Here is a 22,082-nt window from a genome sequence, read left to right on the forward strand (position 1 = left end):
AAACAGCACTTTTCCCAGCCCTTGACAAAATGAGCATCACGAATCTGCTTAATTTTTGCACCTGACAGGAAGTGGTACCTTGTGTTTCCCCTCACTGGTGAGGTTGAACTTTAGTTCTCCTCAGGCACCTCCCACCCGCCCCACCCCCACCCAGCCCCAGCAGTTCTTCCCAGTCCCACAGTCCAGCACTGCCAGCACTCTCCTGCGAACACTCTGGACTCCCTCTCCTCACCACCCTCACACACCATTTCCTTACCCACCATCAAAACCCCCACCCCTGGTGAAATGCATCTGTCTGTTGTCTGCTTGTGCTGAAGAGACTGGCACTTGAGCACTTGAACAACCGGACAAAAACCCACAAATGTGTTGCCTGATCTTAGATTCACGGCCACAAATCTCAAAAGGAATCTCAACACTTCACCCTCCACCCTCTACATTTATTGTTTCATTTCCTTTCTTTTTAGAACCTCTCCCCACCCCAACTGCCCATCCCCAAGTTGATGACTATACTTCATTTTTCTTTTTGATAGACTTTTTTGCTTTTAGAGCAGTTTTAGGTTCACAGAACACTTGAGGGAAAAGTACAAAGACTTCCCATAAACCTCCCACTGCTCCACACACACACACACACACAGCCTCCTTTTTATCAACATCCCCCACCCAGAGTGGTGCATTGTTACAACCGATGAACCTACATTAGCACATCATCAAAACACCCAAAGTCCATAGTTTACATTAGAGTTTATCTTGGTGGTGTACATATTTTTGTCTGATTTTTACCTAGCAATGGAAGCCATTAGCCAGGAACTCCTATCCAAACCACTGCCCATCCACCTCTGTCCCCAGACTCTGGGACCTCCCTCTTGTCAAAGCCAACCCTCCACTTAGACTTTGGAGTCATCACCTGCCCCTCCTTAAGGACTATCTCTTGCATTTCCCTTTACCCCATTCACATCAGTATCCCAGCTTGTACTAGCTTATTTCCTTCAGCATATGTATGTCTGATCAACTGATCATGTCATCTTAAACCCACCTTTGTACACAAAAAAACCTGGCCAATTACAATGTCACTTTTCTGTCCTTAGCTGACCTTTGAGCAGTATTCATTACACAGTTGCCCACGCCCCTGCACCTTGAAGCCCTTTCTTCCTTTGACTTCCTGCACATGCTGTGCTGCTACTTCTCTGACCTTTCTGGCTGCTGCCACCCAGGCACCATGGCTGTTTTGCCCTCTCTGCTCAACCTCTAAAGTGTGCAGTCCCCGGGGTTTCCCGGGCTCCTTCCTCCATCTGAACGTCTTTCCTGTGTGACCTCCTCCAGTCCCCATGGCTTCAGAACCCTACTTGTGCCAGGGCCTCTGTGCCTCTAGCCCTGACCACCAACCTGACATACCTATGTGAATATTTAATAGCATCTCATATTAAACCGGCCAAAGGACACAATTCCAGCCCCTCCAAACATACACACACTGCATCCACACCCTTTGGGTCCTCACCTCAGTGAACAGCCCACCATTCGTCCATCATCATCTTCTCATCAACCTCCCAGCCCAGTGTGGAGCCCGTCAGTGCCACCCGCAGACCCTGCATCCTCCCCTTCTTTCTGTCACTAACCTACCACAGTGAAGTCCCAGATCTCCCTAAACATCACTGATGCTTTTTCTGCACTGTCTCCTGTGCATCCCTGCCCCAGCCCATCCTCCACACAAGCCACAACAGTGTCTTTAAAATACTGATCACTTCATGTTCCCATTGCATGAAGACAAAACCCTAACTCCTTACTCTGGTTTGCATCCCATACATGATCCAACCCCTTGCTCACCCCTTGGATCTTTGACTCTCAAATCTCTGCTCCAGCAACATTAGCCCATCCCTGTTGTCCTTCTGGTGAGCTTGCCAGTGGGTGGGAAGCACATTCTTGCACCAGAACATAAGGCCTTCTGCCTACAATAGCCTTCTCCTTGCTTTTTTGCCTGCTAGGACCTCTTACTATTATTCAAATCTGAACTTCTATATCACCTCCTCAGAGAGGCCTTTGCTGACCTCCAACCTGAATTAGGGACCCAGCAACTGTGTCGCTTCACCTTCTTTTAATTTATACAAAGCATGTATCACTGTTATTAGGTTTGCTTTATGTGATCATGGTCTCTCTCCACTAGAATGTTAACTTTACAAGGGCAGATATCTTGTCCACTACTGTTTCCCTCTACCTTAGAACAGTGCTGGCCACGTCCCATTTACTCAGCAGTCGTTATGTGAATGAAATTTTATTAACCATTTGTATTTCTTCTGTGATTTGCCCATTCCCATTTTTCTGTGGGTTTATCAGAGTCTTAGGCCTTTTTAAAAAATGTTTATTTTTGAGTGAGAGACAGTGCAAATGTGGGACATGCAGAGAGAGAGGGAGTCCAAGGATCTGAAGCCCGCTCTGTGCTGACAGCAGACAGACCGAGGTGGGGCTCAAACCCATGAACCATGAGATCATGATCTGAGCTGAAGTCAGATGCGTAACCACCTAAGCCATCCAGGTGCCCCCCGAGTCTCAACCCTTTATCAAATAAGCAGCAAAACATTTTTTTTCTTTTTTTTATTGGTATAGTTGACATACAATATTGGTTTTAGGTGTATAACATAGTGATTTGACATTTATATACATTATGAAATGATCATAAGAAGCCTAATTACCGTTGATCACCATATTCCAGTATTATTGACTATATTCTCTATGTTCTACATTATATCCCCTGATTTTTTTTAATAACTGGAAGTTTATACCTCTTAATCTCCTTCACCTATTCACCCACCAGTTTTTTCTTTGTATTTATGAGTCTGTTTCTGTTTTCATACATTTTCTTTCATTTTTTTTCTAATGGTAGCTGTCACCATACAAATGGAAGTTTAAATTTTTTGTGTAGTCCGATCTGTCAGTCTTTTTCTCTGCAGCTTCTGAGTTTCCTTCCTTGCTGAGCCTTCTTGACCTTAATACCATACATTTTTTATTAATTAAAATTTTTTTCTTAGAGCCTTAATCCATGTGTAATTTATTTGGTAATATATTGTGAGGTAAGGACGTAACTTTGTTTTTTTTCTACATATAATGCCAGATAGCCCTCCAAATTAAATGATCATCCTTTTGTGCTCTGATTTGAAATCCCACCTTTAGCATAATCTAACTTCTTACCCATATTTGAATTTTGTTCGTATGGTTGCTTGTGCTGACTTTGGGATGTGTGAGCTATCTCCTGTTTTGCAAGGTGGTTTCATTGTGCTTCCCTTTCATTCAGAACAGAGCGTGATAAGCTTTGGGCATGCCTTGGACTCCCCTAAACCAGTTAGATTTCCTTGGCCACAGACTGTCCTCCTAGCCATCTCTGCATCACCTTCATATATAAAATTCAAGATCAGTTGGCTAATATATAAAAGCAAGAGATCAAATAAATTGAACTTAGAAAAAAATTTACTACTCAGGGCTTTGTTTTGTTTTTTAATTTAAAATTTTTGGCCCTACTACATAGACTCCAGAGATGTTTCACTTACTTTATGTCACATTGTCCTCAGTAGAAACTCTAAGACAGGCAGTGTTATGCCCAGGGAAGGACCTGGGTCTAAGAGAGGGGAGACCGGTGCCTTGCACAGTCCTTGGGGGCACTGCCAGGAGCCACCCTCGTCATAGGCCCCAGTGTCCTTAACAGGACCCCTTGCCCAGAACAGGACAAATTTATTTTTAGAAATCTCTCTTAAAGTCCTTGGGGGCACCTGGGTGGCTCAGTCAGTTAAGCATTCGACTCTTGATTTCAGCTCATGATCTCACAGTTCATGAATTGGAGCCACACATCAGGCTCTATACTGGTAGAGCCTACATGGGATTCTCTGTCTCCCCTCTTGCTGCCCCTCTCCCGCTCACTCTGTCTCTCAAAAATAAATGAGTAAACTTAAAAAAAATTTTTTTTGGGGGGGGAAATAAAAAGGGTTTTCTGCTTTTAGTCAAATTATTACAGGCCAGTACAAACCAAACACTTTACCTAGCAGAGGTTTTGCTGAAATTTCAAAATGAGCAGCCAGCTGTAAATACCTAACATTTGTGGATGAGGACATTAGGGCTGCTGACTTTAAAAATAAGATTTAGGGGCGCCTGGGTGGCGCAGTCGGTTAAGCGTCCGACTTCAGCCAGGTCACGATCTCGCGGTCCGTGAGTTCGAGCCCCGCGTCGGGCTCTGGGCTGATGGCTCGGAGCCTGGAGCCTGTTTCCGATTCTGTGTCTCCCTCTCTCTCTGCCCCTCCCCCGTTCATGCTCTGTCTCTCTCTGTCCCAAAAATAAATAAAAAACGTTGAAAAAAAAATTTTTTTTAAAAAAGATTTAATGACACCTTTAACTTTAAATTTTAAAAAAGATTATGAAAAACAGGTGCTTACTCAGTAAAATCTGTTCTTTTATAGACGTGCGCATTCTGTAATAAAAGAGGAGCCACCGTGGGATGTGATATAAAAGCCTGTCTCAAGAGTTACCACTTTTTCTGTGCCAAGAATGCCCACGCAGTTCTACAAACCGATAGATCTCGAGGAATTTATAAGTATTTAATCAATTTTAAAACTACATTTGGGGGAATGGAATAAGGAGTGGTTAGATTAAGACAAACAGATTTTCAAAGATAATTTCATGCAAATGGTTTCCAAGTAAGAACATGGTTTGGGGGATGCTCATTTGGGAACCCGACTTCACGATACCTTCCCTAAATCTAATAGAAAGAAAATAAGCAGGGTCGGTTTTGATTTTATTCTTCCTACATCCTTTCCTTCCTGGTAAAAAGTGCTGGTTGCCATAGTGGCATGAGTGACCTAATGGGTGGCCACAAGACCGGTTGACTATTGCCCTCTTCTCCTAACAGGAGCCTTACTTGTTGGCCACAAGTCCATGGTTTATCCATCTTGTCTGCTGAATGCTTTTTTCCCACCACTCTCACCGCCATCTTACATATAAACAGCTTTTAAAAATGATAAACTATGCAGCAAATACAGTAATCAGTCATTGAGTCCTTGAAGAAATTAATTCTATTTGAATTGTCTTTGGCTGTTAAATCTTGCTTCTCTTCCTTCAGTGATTCTTTAATGGTAATTTGGACCCAGTATGGCATGTTTCAAGTCCAATAGAATTGTATTTGTTTTATCAATGAAGAAACTTGATCTTCCTTCTGATGCAAGATGGCAGTTCAGTTATATAAGACAATTTAGTCAGATGGAATTGGTAAGCCAGTTGTTAACTGAACTGATTCAATGGATTACCCTTTTTTGGTATGTAGATGCAGTCTAAAACATGACATATAAAGTTAAGAAAATATCTAGAAGAAGTTTTCACTTTTTTTAAAGTTATGGAATGGAATAAAAAAGAAAATGATGGCTTGAAGAGCCAGACAGACACTTCTCACTTCCTTAGGGCCTGTGCATACATTCTGAGAATATTTTAAATTTCAGTGGAGTATATATTTTTATTCATAATATTCTGAATGAGAGCACTATGTTTTTAATATGATTTTTGTGAGCTCCTAAGTTATATTTTAAAATTGCATTTATAGGCTAGATTTTTTTCCTCTTTGGGCACATATCTCCAGTTTTATCATTTTGTATTATTTTATCTAATAATCATTTACTTTGTGCCATAAATACTTCCAAGTACTTTACAAATGCTAACTCTTTTAATCTGCCTAACAGCCCAGTGAGGTAGATATTACCCCAGCTTTCAAAGACACTGAGTCCCTGTGAGACTTAGTAATTTGTCCAGCTCACACAGCTGATGAGTATTCGAGCTGGGCTTTAGGGCTTCATAGGGCTTGCTCCTCACCACAGTACCCTCTTAAGGCTTAGGGGCCATATATTCTAAAACAATAGGGGCAAGCCTACCATTACAAGAAATTTGTTAAAGACGTGCCTGGGTAGCTCAGTTAAGCCTCCGACTCTTGATTTTGGCTGAGGTCATGATATCACAGTTTGTGAGATCAAGGCCCGAGTTGGGCTTGGTGCTGACAGTATGGAGCCTGCTTGGGAGTCTCTCTCTCTCCTTCTCTCTGCCCCCTACTCATGCTCTCTCAAATCTGATTTTGAGCAAGGTCCATAGGTATTTTATTGTTTGAGACTAGAAAGGAATATATAAATGTTTTTGTACCATCTTCTTTTTATATTTGATTTGTGAAACTCATGGGCTGCAATAGTTTCACTTTGTTTTTACCTTCCTAAAGAGTTCATTTAATTATGACTTCCATAATGACCTCAAATAACCACTAAACAGACTGTTATTAGCAGAGCTACAAGACTGAACAAAAAGGAGTCAAGTTCCTGCTGCATTTTTTTTTTTTTAATGTTTATTTTTGAGAGAGAGAGAGAGAGATGGAGCATGAGCTGGGGAGGGGCAGAGAGAGACAAAATCTGAAGCAGGCTCCAGGCTCCGAGCTGTCAGCACAGAGCCTGACTTGGGCTCGAACTCAGGAGCTGAGATCCTGCCCTGAGCCAAAGTCGGACGCTTAACCGACTGAGCCACCCAGGCACCCCACCCTTTTTTTATGTTTATTAATCACATTACTGTGAGATCATGACCTCAGCCAAAATCAAGAGTCAGAGGCTCAACCGAGCTACCCAGGCACCCCAAGTTCCTGCTATATCTTAAAGTTTGCAAAAATACTGATCTTGTATTAGTAGAACCAATGAATAGAGACTCACTAAAATCATTTTTGTCATTATCAAGTATCAGGTGAATTTCTATGGATTTTTTGAATTTAAACATTCAGTTGTTAGAGTGCCTATCATACATAAGACATCTTGTCAGGTGTAGTAAGACTAGGAAGAGACACAGGACATGGACTAAGCCTCAGAAAACCTATCACCTTGTTGAAGGACCAGAAAGGCCAGATTAGAAGCATGTGGCATGATGGGAGCAGGAAGGGATTCACATGAAACTGGCTTGGCCTTGAGTTGATAATTGTTGAAACTAGGTGAGGGGTGGGGGCCATGACGTTCATCATCTCTCTAACACTTTTATACATGTTTGAAATTCTTTATAATAAAAAAAGAAATGAAAGTGCTCAGATACTGGAATTCAAAGGGTGAGGAGATTAACTTTGCATGGGCAAATGGTGGATTTCCAGGAAGATTGCTTGGAAGAGGTGGAAACTGGTGTAAGACGAGAAGAATTCATAGGTTCCCTTAGGCAACAGGGACCCTGCCTCCTGAGGGTCAGCACAATAAGGAAAGGAAGGGAGACGTAGCTGGAGGCTAAGGAGGAAGAAAGCCTGGAGAAAAAATGGGGCCTGAGCAGCTCCTCAAAACTCACTCCATTTCTTCTTCATAGTGTGCTCTGCTGCTTTCTTCTCTTCCAGTGCATTGATCCATTCTAGATTCGTGCAGTTCAGCCCTGAGTTCTGGGGGAGAGATCTGTTGAGTTAGAAAACTACTTTTCCCAAAATTAACGCATGCAATTTTGTGCTTTTGTTGAAAATCAGAACTTTGTGTAGTCAGATGAAAATTTATCTTAGACATGGGATCTCTAGATATCTTTATACAGTAAAATCCCAGTGACTACTATATATGAACTACTTATTCAAAATATTTCACACACGCCCCTTTGGAGAGTGTACTCGAGGGCTGAGAACGCAAAAGACATCTGACAGAGGCCCCGTCTGCACTTGATGAGTGTCAGTAACTTACACAGGTGTGGACAGTATTTTTCTGTAACAAATATTTAGGGTAAAGTCATCATGAAAAATAGGTTAGTTCCTTTTTAAAATCATAGGAAAATCGGCATATTTTAAAAGCGTAAGTAAAAATATTAATTCTTTGAAATTGCCTGTTTTCAGAGTGTTCTGCCAACAACATGCTGCACTGAAAGACACTCATGATGGTACGTCTCTAAAATTTAGTACTGTGTGTTTAAAGAAAGGTATACATTTAGGTAAAACATGGAAATCTGATTTACTAGCCTCACTGAATTAAATAAGTTTTTGAGTTAAATTTTTACCTATTTATAAAATTGCCAGTCTCTTTGTGCAGTGTGCAATGTTAATGGACTTTTCTTCTGTGCACCTTTCAGGAAAGTCTCTGTCTGGTATTTCCCCTTCTCACTACAAGCAGAAGACCAACCGAGGATATGGTAAAAAGCTTTGACTTTTGCGACTGCTTCTCTTCTAAACGAGTATCAGAATTTTCAGTAGATAACATTGATAAATTGCTGCATGTTCCCTGAATTTTTCTCAAGATTCGTGGTTAGCATTTCAGTTCTAATTAAGGAAAAGTGGGCCCTGGCTAACTGAAGTTATGGGATGTACATTCATTCATGAATGGCCTCTGTGTACTCCTGACCAGCAATGTCTTATCAGCACTAAATCTGGAATGCTCACTGTGGACCAGAGTCAGGACCTCTTTGGAAAGGCTTAGTTCCATGTTATAGCAATTGCATTTTTTTTGGTAGTAAACAACACTCTCTAAACAATGTTCATTTTTCAGTCATTACCCTTTTATCAGAAAGTACTATCAGGGGTGCCTGGGTGGCTCAGTTGGTTAAGTGCCTCAGTGATTTTGGCTGAGGTCATGATCTTAAAGTTAGTGAGATTGAGCCCCACGTTGGGCTCTGTACTGACAGCAAGGAACCTGCTTGGGATTCTCTCTCTCCCTCCCTTTCTGTCCCTTCCCTGTTCACGCAGGTGTGCTTGTTCTCTCTCAAAATAATTATTAAAAAAAAAAAATTACAGGTACTTGGGTGGCTCAGTTGGTTAAGCGTCCAACTTTGGCTCACGTCATGATCTCGCAGTTCGTGAGTTCGAGCCCTGCGTCAGGCTCTGTGCTGACAGCTCAGAGCCTGGAGCCTGCTTCAGATTCTGTGTCTGCCTCTCTCTCTGCCCCTCCCTTGCTCATGCTCTGTCTCTGTCTTTAATGTTTTAAAAATAAAACATTAAAAAAAATTTTTTTTAAGAAATTACTATTAAAAATATAGCTGTTGACCAATGTTTATTTTTAAAAAAACGTTTAAAGTTTATTTTGATAGAGAGTACAAGTGGGGGAGGGGCAGAGAGAATCCCAAGCAGGCTCCACACCAGTGTGAGGCTCAAACCCCCAAATCGTGAGATCATGTCCTGAGATGAAGTGGGAGGCTAACCAACTGAGCCACCCAGGTGCCCCAATCAGTGTTTATTGATAGGGAAAGGTAACAATGTATTAGTTTTATTTTTAAAGAAATTTAAAAAATCAATAGTTTTGAAAAGCAGATGAAAACACTGTTATGAATCCTCTCCCCAGAGGAAACTATCAGTTTCATTTGTATTCCTCTAAAAATTTCCTGTATATACGAAATATAGTAGTAACTATATTTTCTTTTCACCCACTGTATTTTAGAGATCCTTCCATGTCCATACAAATACACATACCTTGGTTTTAAAAGGCAGCATGTTATTCCAGTGTATCAGTTGCATAGCTGACTTACAACTGAACTAGTTTCTGAATAGACACTTAGGTTATTTCCATTTTCTTTTGAGAGTGAGCTAGAGCACACATGTGGGCAGGGGAGAGGCAGAGACAGAGAATCTTAAGCAGGCTCCATGCTCAGTGCCAAGCCTGATGCCAGGCTCAGTCCCACAACCCTGATATCATGGCCTGAGCCAAAATCAAGAGTTGGACGCTCAACAGACTGGGTCATCCAAGCACCCTTTTTTCCATAATTTTCTATCACATTAAATAACGTAGTTAACATTTTTTTCCATTCATCGTTGTGCCTTTATGAACCATACCATTTCGAAAACTTCATGTGGATTGCTGGGTCCAAGAGTATAAACAATGAAGCTGTGGTAACAATGGGCTAATTACCTTCCAAAGAGGCTGTAATACCAGCAGTACACCATTATCCCAATCCCTCCAAACATATATTAAACACCTTCATCGTTGTCAGTCTGGTAGGAGAAATATTTTGCATGTCTTCACTTAGGAGTAAAGGTGAATGTATCCCCCTATCTTTTCATCAATTATATTTGTTTTCCTGTGATCCAGTCTCTTTAATGAACTCTTCCTAGAGGGTCCCCCCCTTTGCCCATTTTTCTGCTTTTTTTATATTGATTTATATTTAGATTTTAAAAATTGGTACTTTATCATATGTGTTGCAAACATTTAGTGTAAGTCCACCATATCTTTCGACTTTGTAATAACTTTTAGCATACAGGAGTTCTATATTTTATGTAGTCAAGCATCTATCTTTTCCTTTTTGGATTCTGGTTTCTACATGATTCATATTTTCAACTGATTTTTCAGGACTGAAAAGAAAAAGAGGAAGAAAGAAACGCCTCTCAACAGGCGTTCCCGTACAGGTAATTTGACTTCATTTTATTATAGCTTTCAGTTTCTTTACACAAAATCCTTGTTTTAACAGTTCTAAAACAGTTCTGCATATCAGGTGATATGGTACCAGAAACATAAGGTGAATGTAAAAGAAAAGTTGGCTGTGTCTTGGGTATCCTAGCACATGACCTGCAGGAGGTGACAGGTCCCATGGCTCCTGTAACACAGGCCCTGGGACCACATCAGTGAGAGTGTCTAAGTGCACCGTGCACTTATGGTCTTAATGTGGGCAAGGTGCAGCAAAGCATCCTTACCTAGCCAAGTATTTCTCAGTTGCACGATCCACACTTGACCTAACTTATAACTCATAATTTTCTGCATTACTATTATGTATAAAGTGTATGAAGTATTTTGGGAACTTGAAAGTTTATGTATCAGCTCATATAAGCTAGCAACCTTTCACCTCTTGTTGTTTATACAACAGGAACTAGTCACAACTCTTGATGTTTTGTTATACAAAAATACATTTGATGTCTACAAGTAAACTATCAATGAATATGGGGCATGATTTTCACCATGGGCATATTGATGAATTACATGCAACAAAACATTGGTTTTCATTTTACGCAACATTAAATGCCAACAGTAAGTGTAATCTTGATTCTTCTCTCCCTCTAGCCATCTGAAACAATGACACTCAATAGATTCATACAAGAAATGAAGGAAGAGGACAGCAGACACACAGGTTTGCTATAAATTTTGTAACAAATATGACTTACAATACTTATAACAATGAAGACTCATTTTTTTCAAAATTGGTATCCCACTTTATTCTTCTGGACTTGTGGTAATTGTTAGAATAGGAACCTTTTATCGTAGCTGTCCACTCTATCATAAGGCCAGCAGATCAAAGTAATCTTAGGTAGGGATGGTCCATTGTTCTTAGTACAAAGAAAGGATATACTTCCTGATCTAGAAGCCAGGGTTACCTGAGCTCAGAATCCAGTGACACGCTGCCCCTTGCACTGTACCCTCCACTCCCCCCAGGAAGCTGAAGCCAGTAATTACAGGTTCCTGTCAAGGAAACATAGACATTCCATCATGACAGGAGGCTATCAAAGTTTTGAAACTAAATTTTAGAAAATCCTCTTGATTCATAGAATTAGTTGTAACATTCATTGTTTCAGCTAGGGAAAAAAATGAGGTATGGTGAAAATTACAATTAAAAGACAAAGGTGCTGTATTTATTATCTTACTAATTGTGCTCCTCCATCACTAGGCAAGGTCTGCAGAAGTGACCACATAGGGATTGATGATAGCAGCCCTGAGACTATTTCCTTCTAAAATGTGTTTCTTATTTTTAGATGCAATTAGATCAAGTGTGAAAACTGATTTTCTTAAGAAATGTAAGAAAGTGGGGCTTCTTGATGATTTATTTGAAGAAATATTAGACAAACTTCATTTGATTCAAGAAAGACTCATGGATGAGACTGCTTCCGAATCAGGTATTGAAATAGCAACATTTCTACATGTAGAGGCTTCCCACAAACCTACCTGTAAAACAAAACAAAAAGTGCACCTTTTCCTTCTGTGTGGTTTCTTTTTCTTTGCCTTATCTCATTCTTTGATACAATTCAATGCTTCAGATCTCTAGAGATCCTGTTTATAATAAATCAGTAGGATGTGGGTAATTCAGAAACTTAATGCAGTCAAAAGCACCCTGATGCCCTGAAAGTTTCAATGTACTTTCCAGAAGTGCATAGCTGAGAGTGACCCCCCCCCGCCCCCCGCAACGGGATAGGTATGTTCAGAACCACACGCAGTCATACAGCCAACAACTTGTTGCCAACATCTGAAAATGGCATTTAGTTTTGATTTGACTCAAATTCTATTCCTTACATCTCTGTTTATAATGTTAACTCAAAATTCACTGAAGGAAAAGTAAGGCTTTGATGTTTCATTTAGTTAGATGTGACCTTTTGTAAAAAAGCTGTCTGGGAAGCCAAAGTTCCATTTATATACGCAGTGTATAGCCACTTTGCCTTCTTAGAACCTACGCCGTGAGCTTCTAAACTTCATGACAAATGGGGTTATCTTACAAGGAAAAGCTCGACAAGTCTAGACTCTAGGCAACAATGTAAAGTATATGATTATCTGAGAGGGATTATTTTCAACACGACAAAATCAAAAAGTGAAATTATGAAGACCTTTCCAAAAGCTCACTCATGACATTCTTTCATTCATTTCTTTACTTTAGACCAAGCACTTCTCAAACTTGAACTTGCCTCTCAGAATCCCTGCAGGGCTTGTTAAAACACGTACCTGGGCCTCACCCAGCCACGAATTTGCATTTCTAACACGTCCCCAGGGGATACTGCTGCTTCAGCAGTCTGATTCTGACAGATACCACAGTTCCCCGTGCTTGGCTGCTCTGGTTACTTTTCCTTATTTGGGGTTACTTTGTAAGGTGTTTCTGCCTACATAAATTATTTAAACTGAAAATGTTTTTCTCCCTACAGACTATGAAGAAATTGGTACTTCACTTTTTGACAGTAGATTGTTTGAAGACACATTTGTAAATTTTCAAACAGGTACGTGAGTTATAACTGAGCAGCACAGTTTGTAAATATATATATTAAAGTAATACACTACTATGCAGCAGATAAAAATCCTATTTCAGAAGAATTTTGTCTTATTAAATGAAAAAGCCCATTGCAAAGCATTATGACCCCTCACTCACACACACAACAGAAAACAGTGCACCCAAATGGAAACCATCGTTCTCTGTAAGTGGCTGGACAGTGCCACATTACATATTCCACATATACACAGTATCTTAGTAATCAGTAAAAACTCCATTTTTTGTTTCTACTTTTTTAAATGATTCCAAAATGGGAGGTATTCAGTCCCCTTATTCAGGATTCAGCAGGAACTGGTGAGGCAGCAAGGCTGTGATAAACTCCATGGCTGCTTGACTCCCTCCCTGGACTTAATGTGTACAAATTTTAATTCTCTTGGTATTAATCTTCAAATCTAACTAGGGAAGGAGGGTTGTAATTCATTTATTCTCAAGTTTTAAGAAAAAAAGATGAGCAAGAAAAAAGTCAAGAAACTTTTGAAAAAGAAGAAAGCCTGGAGGGGGCAGAGACTTAAATGGTTGCTATTTTACAGAAAGGTTTTATTGAATCATTATATTGTATACCTGAAACTGATACGACATTGTATGTTAATAATACATCAACCATTTACTGAGTAGGTCCTTGTACCATAAACATGCTTTCAAAACTAAATTTCCACTTACTGATGAGTCTGATCAACCTCTCTCTCAAGCTGCCCCACACAGCTGGACAGGCTGGGCACTGCACATCCTGGCCAGAGTGGGAGACACACATTCGCACAGAATTTGGTGTAAATAGCTCCCCCTAAAGTTGTACACTGTGCCCTACACTCCATTCAAATTCTGTATTACATTTTTAATCAGAAAAACCAGCATATCCTTTAATAGTCTCTTGAGAATGCATACTGCTAATGTGAGTATCCATATATTTTTTAAAGCAGCCTTTAAAAAAATTTTTTAAGCCTAATTTTGTAGGAGACTTTCATACAAAAGTTACATTTCTAGCACCTGTCACTACTTGCATAGGTTGAGAGTATACACATTACAGTGTAGTATTTGGGAGGTGTGGGGCACCAAGAGGAGGCATTATTTGGAATTGCATTAGAACTTAAAAGGCCTAACTTTTGACATCTCATCTTGCTTAATTTAGCCTAATGTTCAAGAAAGTTAACTACAGGTATTCTAGAGAAAGATTATGTATGTGTGCGTTTTAATATTCTTCAACTTCTAAGTTTTCAAAAAATGACATTGTCACTGAGTAATATTGTCATTTACAGAGCCTGTTTCCACAATAAAAGCCTTCCTATTCCTAAAATCAAAAGCTTTTATGTAACATTAAAAATTGGATGCAATTTTATAAATGATTTGCCCTTAACCTTGCTATTCTACACACATGCTCTCTCCACTTAACAGATATAGTGTAGCATGAAGATAATACAGTCTCTGCTTTTGAGTTCTCAAAGATATACAATAGGGAGTCAAGCTCTAAAGATGTACTGACCAGCTGTATGTGATAAATACTAGAATTCTATCCTGAATTAGAAGAGGAAGAAAAGGCATATAAGAACCAGGTCCTCTGCACAGCACTGTGCACTACTGTGCACTTGCATGTAAAAGGGGCTAGAAATAGTCCATTGTTTATAAAACTACCAACCTGAAATCATTTCATTTCTTATCACAGCAATAGAGAATAAAATTGATCAATGTGAAGAAAGGCAGAAGCAACTGAAGGAAGAGATTGAAGGACTTCAGGACTTAAAAAAAACCTTGCGGTCTCTTCAAGAAGATAGAGAACTTAGGTCAAGTTCTACTTCAGTATCTTCCGGGTCTTCTAAGGATTACTATTTCCTGGGCCAGGAATGAGGCTCAGCTGCAAGCAGGCTGCCAACGGAAGATCTAACCTGTGGAAGCCACACATCTTTAGACCTACACCTCTCAGGTCTCTCTGGTCCTCAAACTTCAATCCTCATCAACTCTTACCTGTCCCTACATTTCATGCCTGACTGGGTATTTACTGCCTCCCTCTTATCATCTCACTTCTGTTCTCCAACAAAATGTTTCTCAGATTCTACTTGAGTAAATTAGATTATACCTCCCATCTCTCCCACCCTCTGCCCTGAAAGTCTGATGGTGGCTTCATGCTGGTGCATTGCCTCCCATGCTTCCCCCACTCCAGTGATCTAAGTTGACTTCAATAACATACAAGATGCTCCTGGAAGTAAAGGCTCCCCCCAGGGCCTTTGCTTGTCCTGCTGTGAAGCCTTAACTACTCTGTTTCCTTTCTCTGCCTGTTCTGCCTGCAGATCTCATTACACCAGTTCTACCCCTTCTTCCCTCTGAGATCACTTCCCAAGGTAACCCATTGTATCTTACATCCCACCATTAGGGTATAAATTCTGAGGGCAAAATCTCACTATTCCTGTGATTTGCTCTCAACACATTCCCAGCACCTATGATGCTCAATAAATGCATAAACTGTTATTATCCTTTGAGACTAGTTCCAGCTCATAATGACTCAGATAAAGTAAATTTGAATATTTTACTCCACTTATACCAAATTTACCTGTCATCACAAAGTCTGCTTTTTATTTTTGGGTTTTTTAAGTTTGTTTATTTGAGAGAGTGCGCGTGCAAGGGAGGGGCAGAGAAAGAATGAGACAGAATCTCTAGCAAGCTCCACGCTGTCAGCACAGAGCCAGAAGTGGAGCTCACACTCACGAACCGTGAGATCATGACCTGAGCCAAAATCAAGAATCAGACGCTTCACTGACAATCACACAGGTGACCCGACAAAGTCTGCTTTTTAAATTTCTTTTTGGCTGCAGTCACTACATGGGGGTATATCATCTTTAAAATAAGTATTTCAATTTAAAATGACCACAAAAGAACATCAGCTGGAATACACAAGAATGAAAAACAATCACTAAGACTTTTCTCTGACAAAACAATTTGGATTTTTATGCACCAAATCTGATCCCTGAAAACCTGACATTCATATTTCTTTTTACCACTACTCTGATACACAATAATGCCACATTGCAAAATGAGTTTGATCCAAGTCCCCAGCATGGTGTCTCACACGTTTTAAGTACTCAAAAAATATCCACTGAATGAAGAATAGGATATAGGTGAAAAGTACACGTCCATTCCTGTTTTAAGGGCAACCCTAGCTGAATTCATAATTACCTGACAAAAATCTAAATCTAGTGGCTTTTAAATTCAGCTGCACATCAGAATCACCCAAGCATTTAAGAAACTACAGGAGGGAGTCAAGGAAGATAGCAGATTAGGAAAGATCCTGGGCTCACCTCCCAGGGACACACCAAGGCAACAAGCATATGTACTACAACTCTCTGTGAAAACAACCTGAAGACTGGCAGAACAGGTCTTCCACCGATAGACCTAGAGAGGCAGCTACATCGAAAAGGGTAGGAGGAGGGGTGCTTGCCTGGCTCAGTCAGTTAAGTGTCTGACTCTTGATTTGCGCTCAGGTCAAGATCTCACAGTTCCTAAGTTCAAGCCCCGTGTTGGGCTCCACATTGACAGTATGGAGCCTGCTTGGGATTCTCGCTCTCCTCTCTCTGTCCCTCCCCTGCTCGCATACACACACACACTCTCAGAATAAATCAATAAGAATTAAAGAAAAAAGGGGAAGAGGGGGAGAGACACAGTCAGTAGCCACACCCCTGGTATGACTACCCACTAAATAGTAGGGACATCTTAGGCACAAAGGAGCAGGGGTCCCAGGCCCTAAATTGGGCACCCCCCACCCTGGGGATCCACACTGTAAAGCCAGGTTCCTCTTTGAAAATCAGCAGGGCTGAATTCTGGGAGCTTTAAAAACCAATGGGGCTTAACTTGGGGAGAGCCAGAGAGCTATACGAAATGGAGTCTCTGCCCTTAAATGGCCAGCACACTGAATGACGACCTAAGACACTGCACAGATTCAGTGGTCTGGAAAATGCCTGGGATACAGCTAACGATTTAGTGACTGACTTTAGGGTATGTGCCAGAGGGGCAGGGATCTGCAGAATTCATTTGTTTCTCCAGGAACAGAAGTGTTTGCTGGTGTTTTCCTTGCCTTCCCCAGCCCTAGACAGCCAGAGGCTTTCAGGAGTCAGTTCTGACACTCTCCATCTACCTTGCCATCACCATGTACCCTGCCCCTACGTTCTCCTGAGGAACCTATCCATCCAACCCACCTGCCCCACGCACACCTGCACTGCCACATCCAGCAGTGTGTTGTTCACTTACATAACTAGTAAAAATTGGCCAAGGGGTACACAAAATAAAAACATGTGAAGTAGGACATCATATACATAAAACACGGAAGAGGCAGTAAAAATTTAGCACCGTTGTGTGTCTGAACTGACCATCAACTCAGTATAGACTGCTAAACACATGGGATGTTACATGAGAACCCCCTGGGGTAACCACAAATCAAAAACCTATAATAAATACACAAAAAATAGATTGGAATCCAAGAATGACACTAAAGAAAGTCATCAAACCCCATGGGAAAAGAGCAAGAGAAGAAGAAAGAAACAGAACTACAAAAACAACTAGAGAACAATTAACAAAATGCCAAGGAGTACATACCCATCAATAATTAAATGTAAATAGACTAAATGCTCCAATCAAAAGAGTGAATGAATGGATAAAAAAAAAAAAAACAAAAAACAAGACCCATCTATATGCTGCCTACAAGAGACTCACTTCAGACCTAAAGACACATACAGACTGAAGGTGAAGGGATGAAAAAATATTTATCTTGCAAATGAAAGTAAAAAGGCTGGGGTAGCAATACTCATATAAGCAGGGAAGGGACCGAGACAGAGGGAGAGAGAGAATCCCAAGCAAGCTCCACACTCAGTATGGAGCCCAGTGCGGGGATCAATCTCACAACAGTGACATCATGATGTGAGCCAAAATCAAGAGCTGGATCCTTAAGTGACAGCCACCCAAGTGCTCCACCAAGCCACCTAATGATAAAATAGACTTTAAAGCAAAGACTGTAACAAGAGACAAAAAGGTCATTACATAAGGATAAAGGGATCACTCTCGTAAGAGGATATAACAATTTTAAGTATTTATATACCTAACATAAAAACACCTGAATATATAAAGCAAATACTAACAGACATAAAGGAAAAAGTTGACTGCAATACAATAACTGTAGGGGACTTTAACACCCCACCTAGACCAATGGATACCTTGCTCACTGAGACAGAAAATCAGTAAGGAAACAGTGGCTCTGAATGATACATGAGACCAGATGGACGTAACAGACATATACATAACATTCCATTTAAAACTGCAGAATACATATTCCAGTGCACATGGAACATTTTCCAGGACACAGCACATGACTAGTCACAAAAAAGCCTTCATAAATTTAATAAGACTGAAATCATATCAAGTGAAGTATCAAGTGAAATTATACCAAGGATGTATCACAAATTATATCCAACCATACGAGACTAGAAATCAATTACAAGACAAGTGGAAGAAACACAAACATGTGGCAAACATGTTACTAAACAATGTATCAACAAAAAAAAATCAAAGAGAAAATATACCTGGAGGCAAATGAAAATGGAAACATGGCAATCCAAAATCTTTGGGACACAGAAAAAGCAGTTCTAAGAGGGAAGTTTATAGCAATATAGGTCTACCTCAAGAAACAAGGAAAATCAACAATTTAACTTTACACATAATGGAACTAGAAAAAGGAGAACAAAGCCAAAACTTAGCAGAAGGAAGAAAATAATAAAGATCAGAGAAGAAATAAATGAAAGAGACAAAAAAAGAAAAAAAGAAAAGAAAAGTTCAATGAGACTAAGAGTTGGTTCTTTGAAAAGACAAACCAAACTGATAAACTTTTAGCCAGACTCATCAAGAAAAAAAGAAGACTCAACACACCAGTCAGAATGGCTAAAATAAACAACTCAGGCAACAACAGATGTTGGTGAGGATGAGGAGAAAGAGGATCTCTTTTGCATCATTGGTGGGAACACAAGCTGGTGCAGCCACTCTGGAAAACAGTATGGAGGTTCCTCAAAAAATTAAAAATAGAACTACCCTATTACCCAGCAATTGCACTACTAGGTATTTATCCAAGGGATACAGGTATGCTGTTTCGAAGGGGATACAGGCACCCCAATGTTTATAGCAGCATTGTTGACAATAGCCAAAATATGGAAAGAGCCCCAACTGTCCATTGATGGATGAATGGATAAAGAAGATGTGGTGTATATATACAATGGAGTATTACTTGGCCATCAAAAAAGAATGAAATCTTGCCATTTGCAACTATGTGGATGGAACTAGAGGTATTATGCTAAGCGAAGTAAGTCAGAGTAAGACAAAGTATGACTACACTTATATAAACAATCTAAAAAACAGAACAAATGAACAAACAACAGAAAAGAGAAACAAACTCGTTAATATAGGATGACTGCCAGAGAGGAGGGTGACAGGGAGACAGGCAAAATAGGTGACAAGGATTAAGAGGTATAAACTTCCAGTTATAAAATAATTAAGTATGGGGATGAAGAGTACAGTATAGGAAATACGGTCAGTAGTACTGTATTAACCATGTGGTAAGGGATGGTAAATACACTTACCATGGTAAGCATTTCATAATGTACATAATTATCAAATTACCTACTGAAAACCTGATATATGCCAATTATACTTCAATTTTTAATTTTTTTAATATTTATTCATTTTTGAGAGACAGAGACAGAGCATGAGTGGGAGAGGGGCAGAGGGAGAGGGAGACACAGAATCCGAAGCAGGCTCCAGGCACTGAGCTGTCAGCACAGAGCCTGACATGGGCCCCAAACTCACAGACCATGAGATCATGACTTGAGCCAAAGTCAGATGCTCAACCGAACCACCCAGGCGCCCCAACTATGCTTCAATTTTTAAAACCACTGAATTGTACACTTAAAAACGGTTACAAGGGGGGCACCTGGTTGGCTCAGTCAGTTGAGCATCTGACTCTTGATTTCAGCTTAGGTCATGATCCCAGGTTGTGGGATCAGAGCCGTTATCTGGCTCCATGATGAATGTGGAACCTGCTTGAGATTCTCTCTTTCCCTCTGTCCCTCTCCTTGAATGTGCTCTAAAATAAAAAATGGTTAAAATGGTAAATTCATTTATGTTTTACCACAATAAATAAGAATTCTGAATATAAAAAAAAACTACAGAAGACTCCGTCCAGATGCACTGAACGAAGACTTCTCCTGGTCCAGGTGACGACTGTAACTTACTCTCCTGCTATTATATCCCATAGCAAAGCTTATCTGAGTTTTGATGTCATGATCTTTACTTAAGAGAAAACCTTTGTCCCCCACTTTACCTTCAAATTTAATCTGTCATTCCTACCATGGGAGGCAACTTGGCACAATGGAGCAACATGTGTTTGACAGTCACTAAGTAAGCAAATATTAGGCAAACTATTAAACCTGGGTTTGTACTTGTGCTATGTCATTCACTACCGAAAAACTTCAATCAAATTACTTAATCTATCTGAGCTTAACTCTACATACCTTATGCCTTACGGTACAAAACGTGGACACTAAAGAAGAAAATATGTGAAGCATAGGGCATAATGTCTGGCACCATGGGAAACAAATGTTCTCAAACACACACACACACACACACACACACACACACACACACACACCCTCTCCTTGCCCACGTTTCCTCCTAATGGGCCCTGGCTTATGTTCTCCATTCTAACCAAACTTGCTAATGGTAAGTTCTGGAAGGCTTATCAGCCACCACCTCTAAGCCTTTGCTTATGCCACTTACCTGCTGTTTTGGAATGAGTGAGAAGGACATTATCTTCAGAGCATCTATTTCTCATAATAAGCTATCAAGTTTTCTCGCACCACCTATTGTGAAAAATTGTTTATAAATATGTTTTTACGTTAATTCCTCAACTTCTCTCTCCCCTCTCCTAATAACTTACACGCTCCTTGAGGATAGGGACTGTCCTTCCCTTCATTTATAGGTACAAGGATCCAGATGCATTTTTCTGCTGTGACAGTTCAATCGTATTATCTTTCAGTAGGAATAAAACCAAAATATTTTTTTTTTAATTTTTTTCTTAATGTTTATTTTTGAGAGAGAGAGAGAGAGAGACAGAGAGAGAGACAGAGAGAGAGAGAGAGAGACAGAGACAGAATGTGAGTGGGTTAGGGGCAGAGAGAGAGGGAGACACAGAATCCGAAGCAGGCTCCAGGATCCGAGCTGTCAGCACAGAGCCTGACGCGGGGCTCAAACTCACAAGCTGTGAGATCATGACCTGAGCCGAAGTCGGATGCTCAACCGACTGAGCCACCCAGGTGCCCCAAAACCAAAAGATTTCTATGGGAGTAGGGGATACAACTGAGAAACAGGTGACCTGTTCACTGTGGTACCTGTTTTCAGCCTGATACCTGCTAAGAATCATAGTACCGTTTTTTTTTAATGCTGGAAAAATACATAGAACATGAAATTTATCAAGCTAACCACCTTTACGTGTGCAGTTCAGTGCATTACATACATTCAACACTGTTGTGTTGTCACCACCACCATCCATCTCCATAATTCTTTTTTTTTTTTTTTAAACGTTTATTTATTTTTGAGACAGAGAGAGACAGAGCATGAATGGGGGTCAGAGAGAGGGAGACACAGAATCCAAAACAGGCTCCAGGCTCTGAGCTGTCAGCACAGGGCCCGACGTGGGGCTCGAACCCACGGACCGTGAGATCATGACCTGAGCCGAAGTCGGCCGCTCAACCGACTGAGCCACCCAGGCGCCCCTCCATAATTCTTTATATTTTGCAAAACTGAAACTGTATCCATTAAACATTAGCTCCTAAGTCCTCTCTCCCACCTCCAACCTCTGGCAACTAGCATTCTGCTTTCTGTCTCTGTGAATTTGATTATGTTAGTTACCTTGTGTGGGTGGGATCATGCAGTATTTGTCCTTCTGTGACTGGCATATTTTACCCAGCATAATGTCCTTGGGGTTCATCCGGGTTGCAGCATGTGTTAGAAGAACTTCCTTCCGTTTTAAGGCTGCACATTACTGATTTTTGAGAGGGAAAAACAACTCTGCATGTATGTCTTGACATTATTTATTAATATGTCATTCTAAACATTAC

The 22,082-nt window shown here is 40.4% G+C and overlaps 1 protein-coding gene across 2 annotated transcripts in view; it reads left to right on the plus strand.

The window, feature by feature from the left end:
- The window catches only part of LOC132682464 (histone-lysine N-methyltransferase SETDB2-like), an 89,070-nt gene extending 73,657 nt beyond the window's left edge, over positions 1–15,413 (plus strand). For both annotated transcript variants that reach the window (XM_060637913.2, XM_060637911.2), the window contains 8 exons: positions 4,437–4,570; positions 7,841–7,884; positions 8,074–8,133; positions 10,278–10,333; positions 10,983–11,049; positions 11,669–11,809; positions 12,824–12,895; positions 14,603–15,413. In XM_060637913.2, the coding sequence (XP_060493896.1) occupies positions 4,437–4,570; positions 7,841–7,884; positions 8,074–8,133; positions 10,278–10,333; positions 10,983–11,049; positions 11,669–11,809; positions 12,824–12,895; positions 14,603–14,784 (756 nt within the window). In that variant the 3' untranslated portion in view covers positions 14,785–15,413. The remainder of the gene's footprint in view (positions 1–4,436; positions 4,571–7,840; positions 7,885–8,073; positions 8,134–10,277; positions 10,334–10,982; positions 11,050–11,668; positions 11,810–12,823; positions 12,896–14,602) is intronic.
- The last annotated feature ends 6,669 nt before the right edge of the window (positions 15,414–22,082 follow it).

This window comes from Panthera onca, chromosome A1, assembly GCF_046562875.1.
Source record: "Panthera onca isolate mPanOnc1 chromosome A1, mPanOnc1 haplotype 2, whole genome shotgun sequence".
NCBI lineage: Eukaryota > Metazoa > Chordata > Mammalia > Carnivora > Felidae > Panthera > Panthera onca.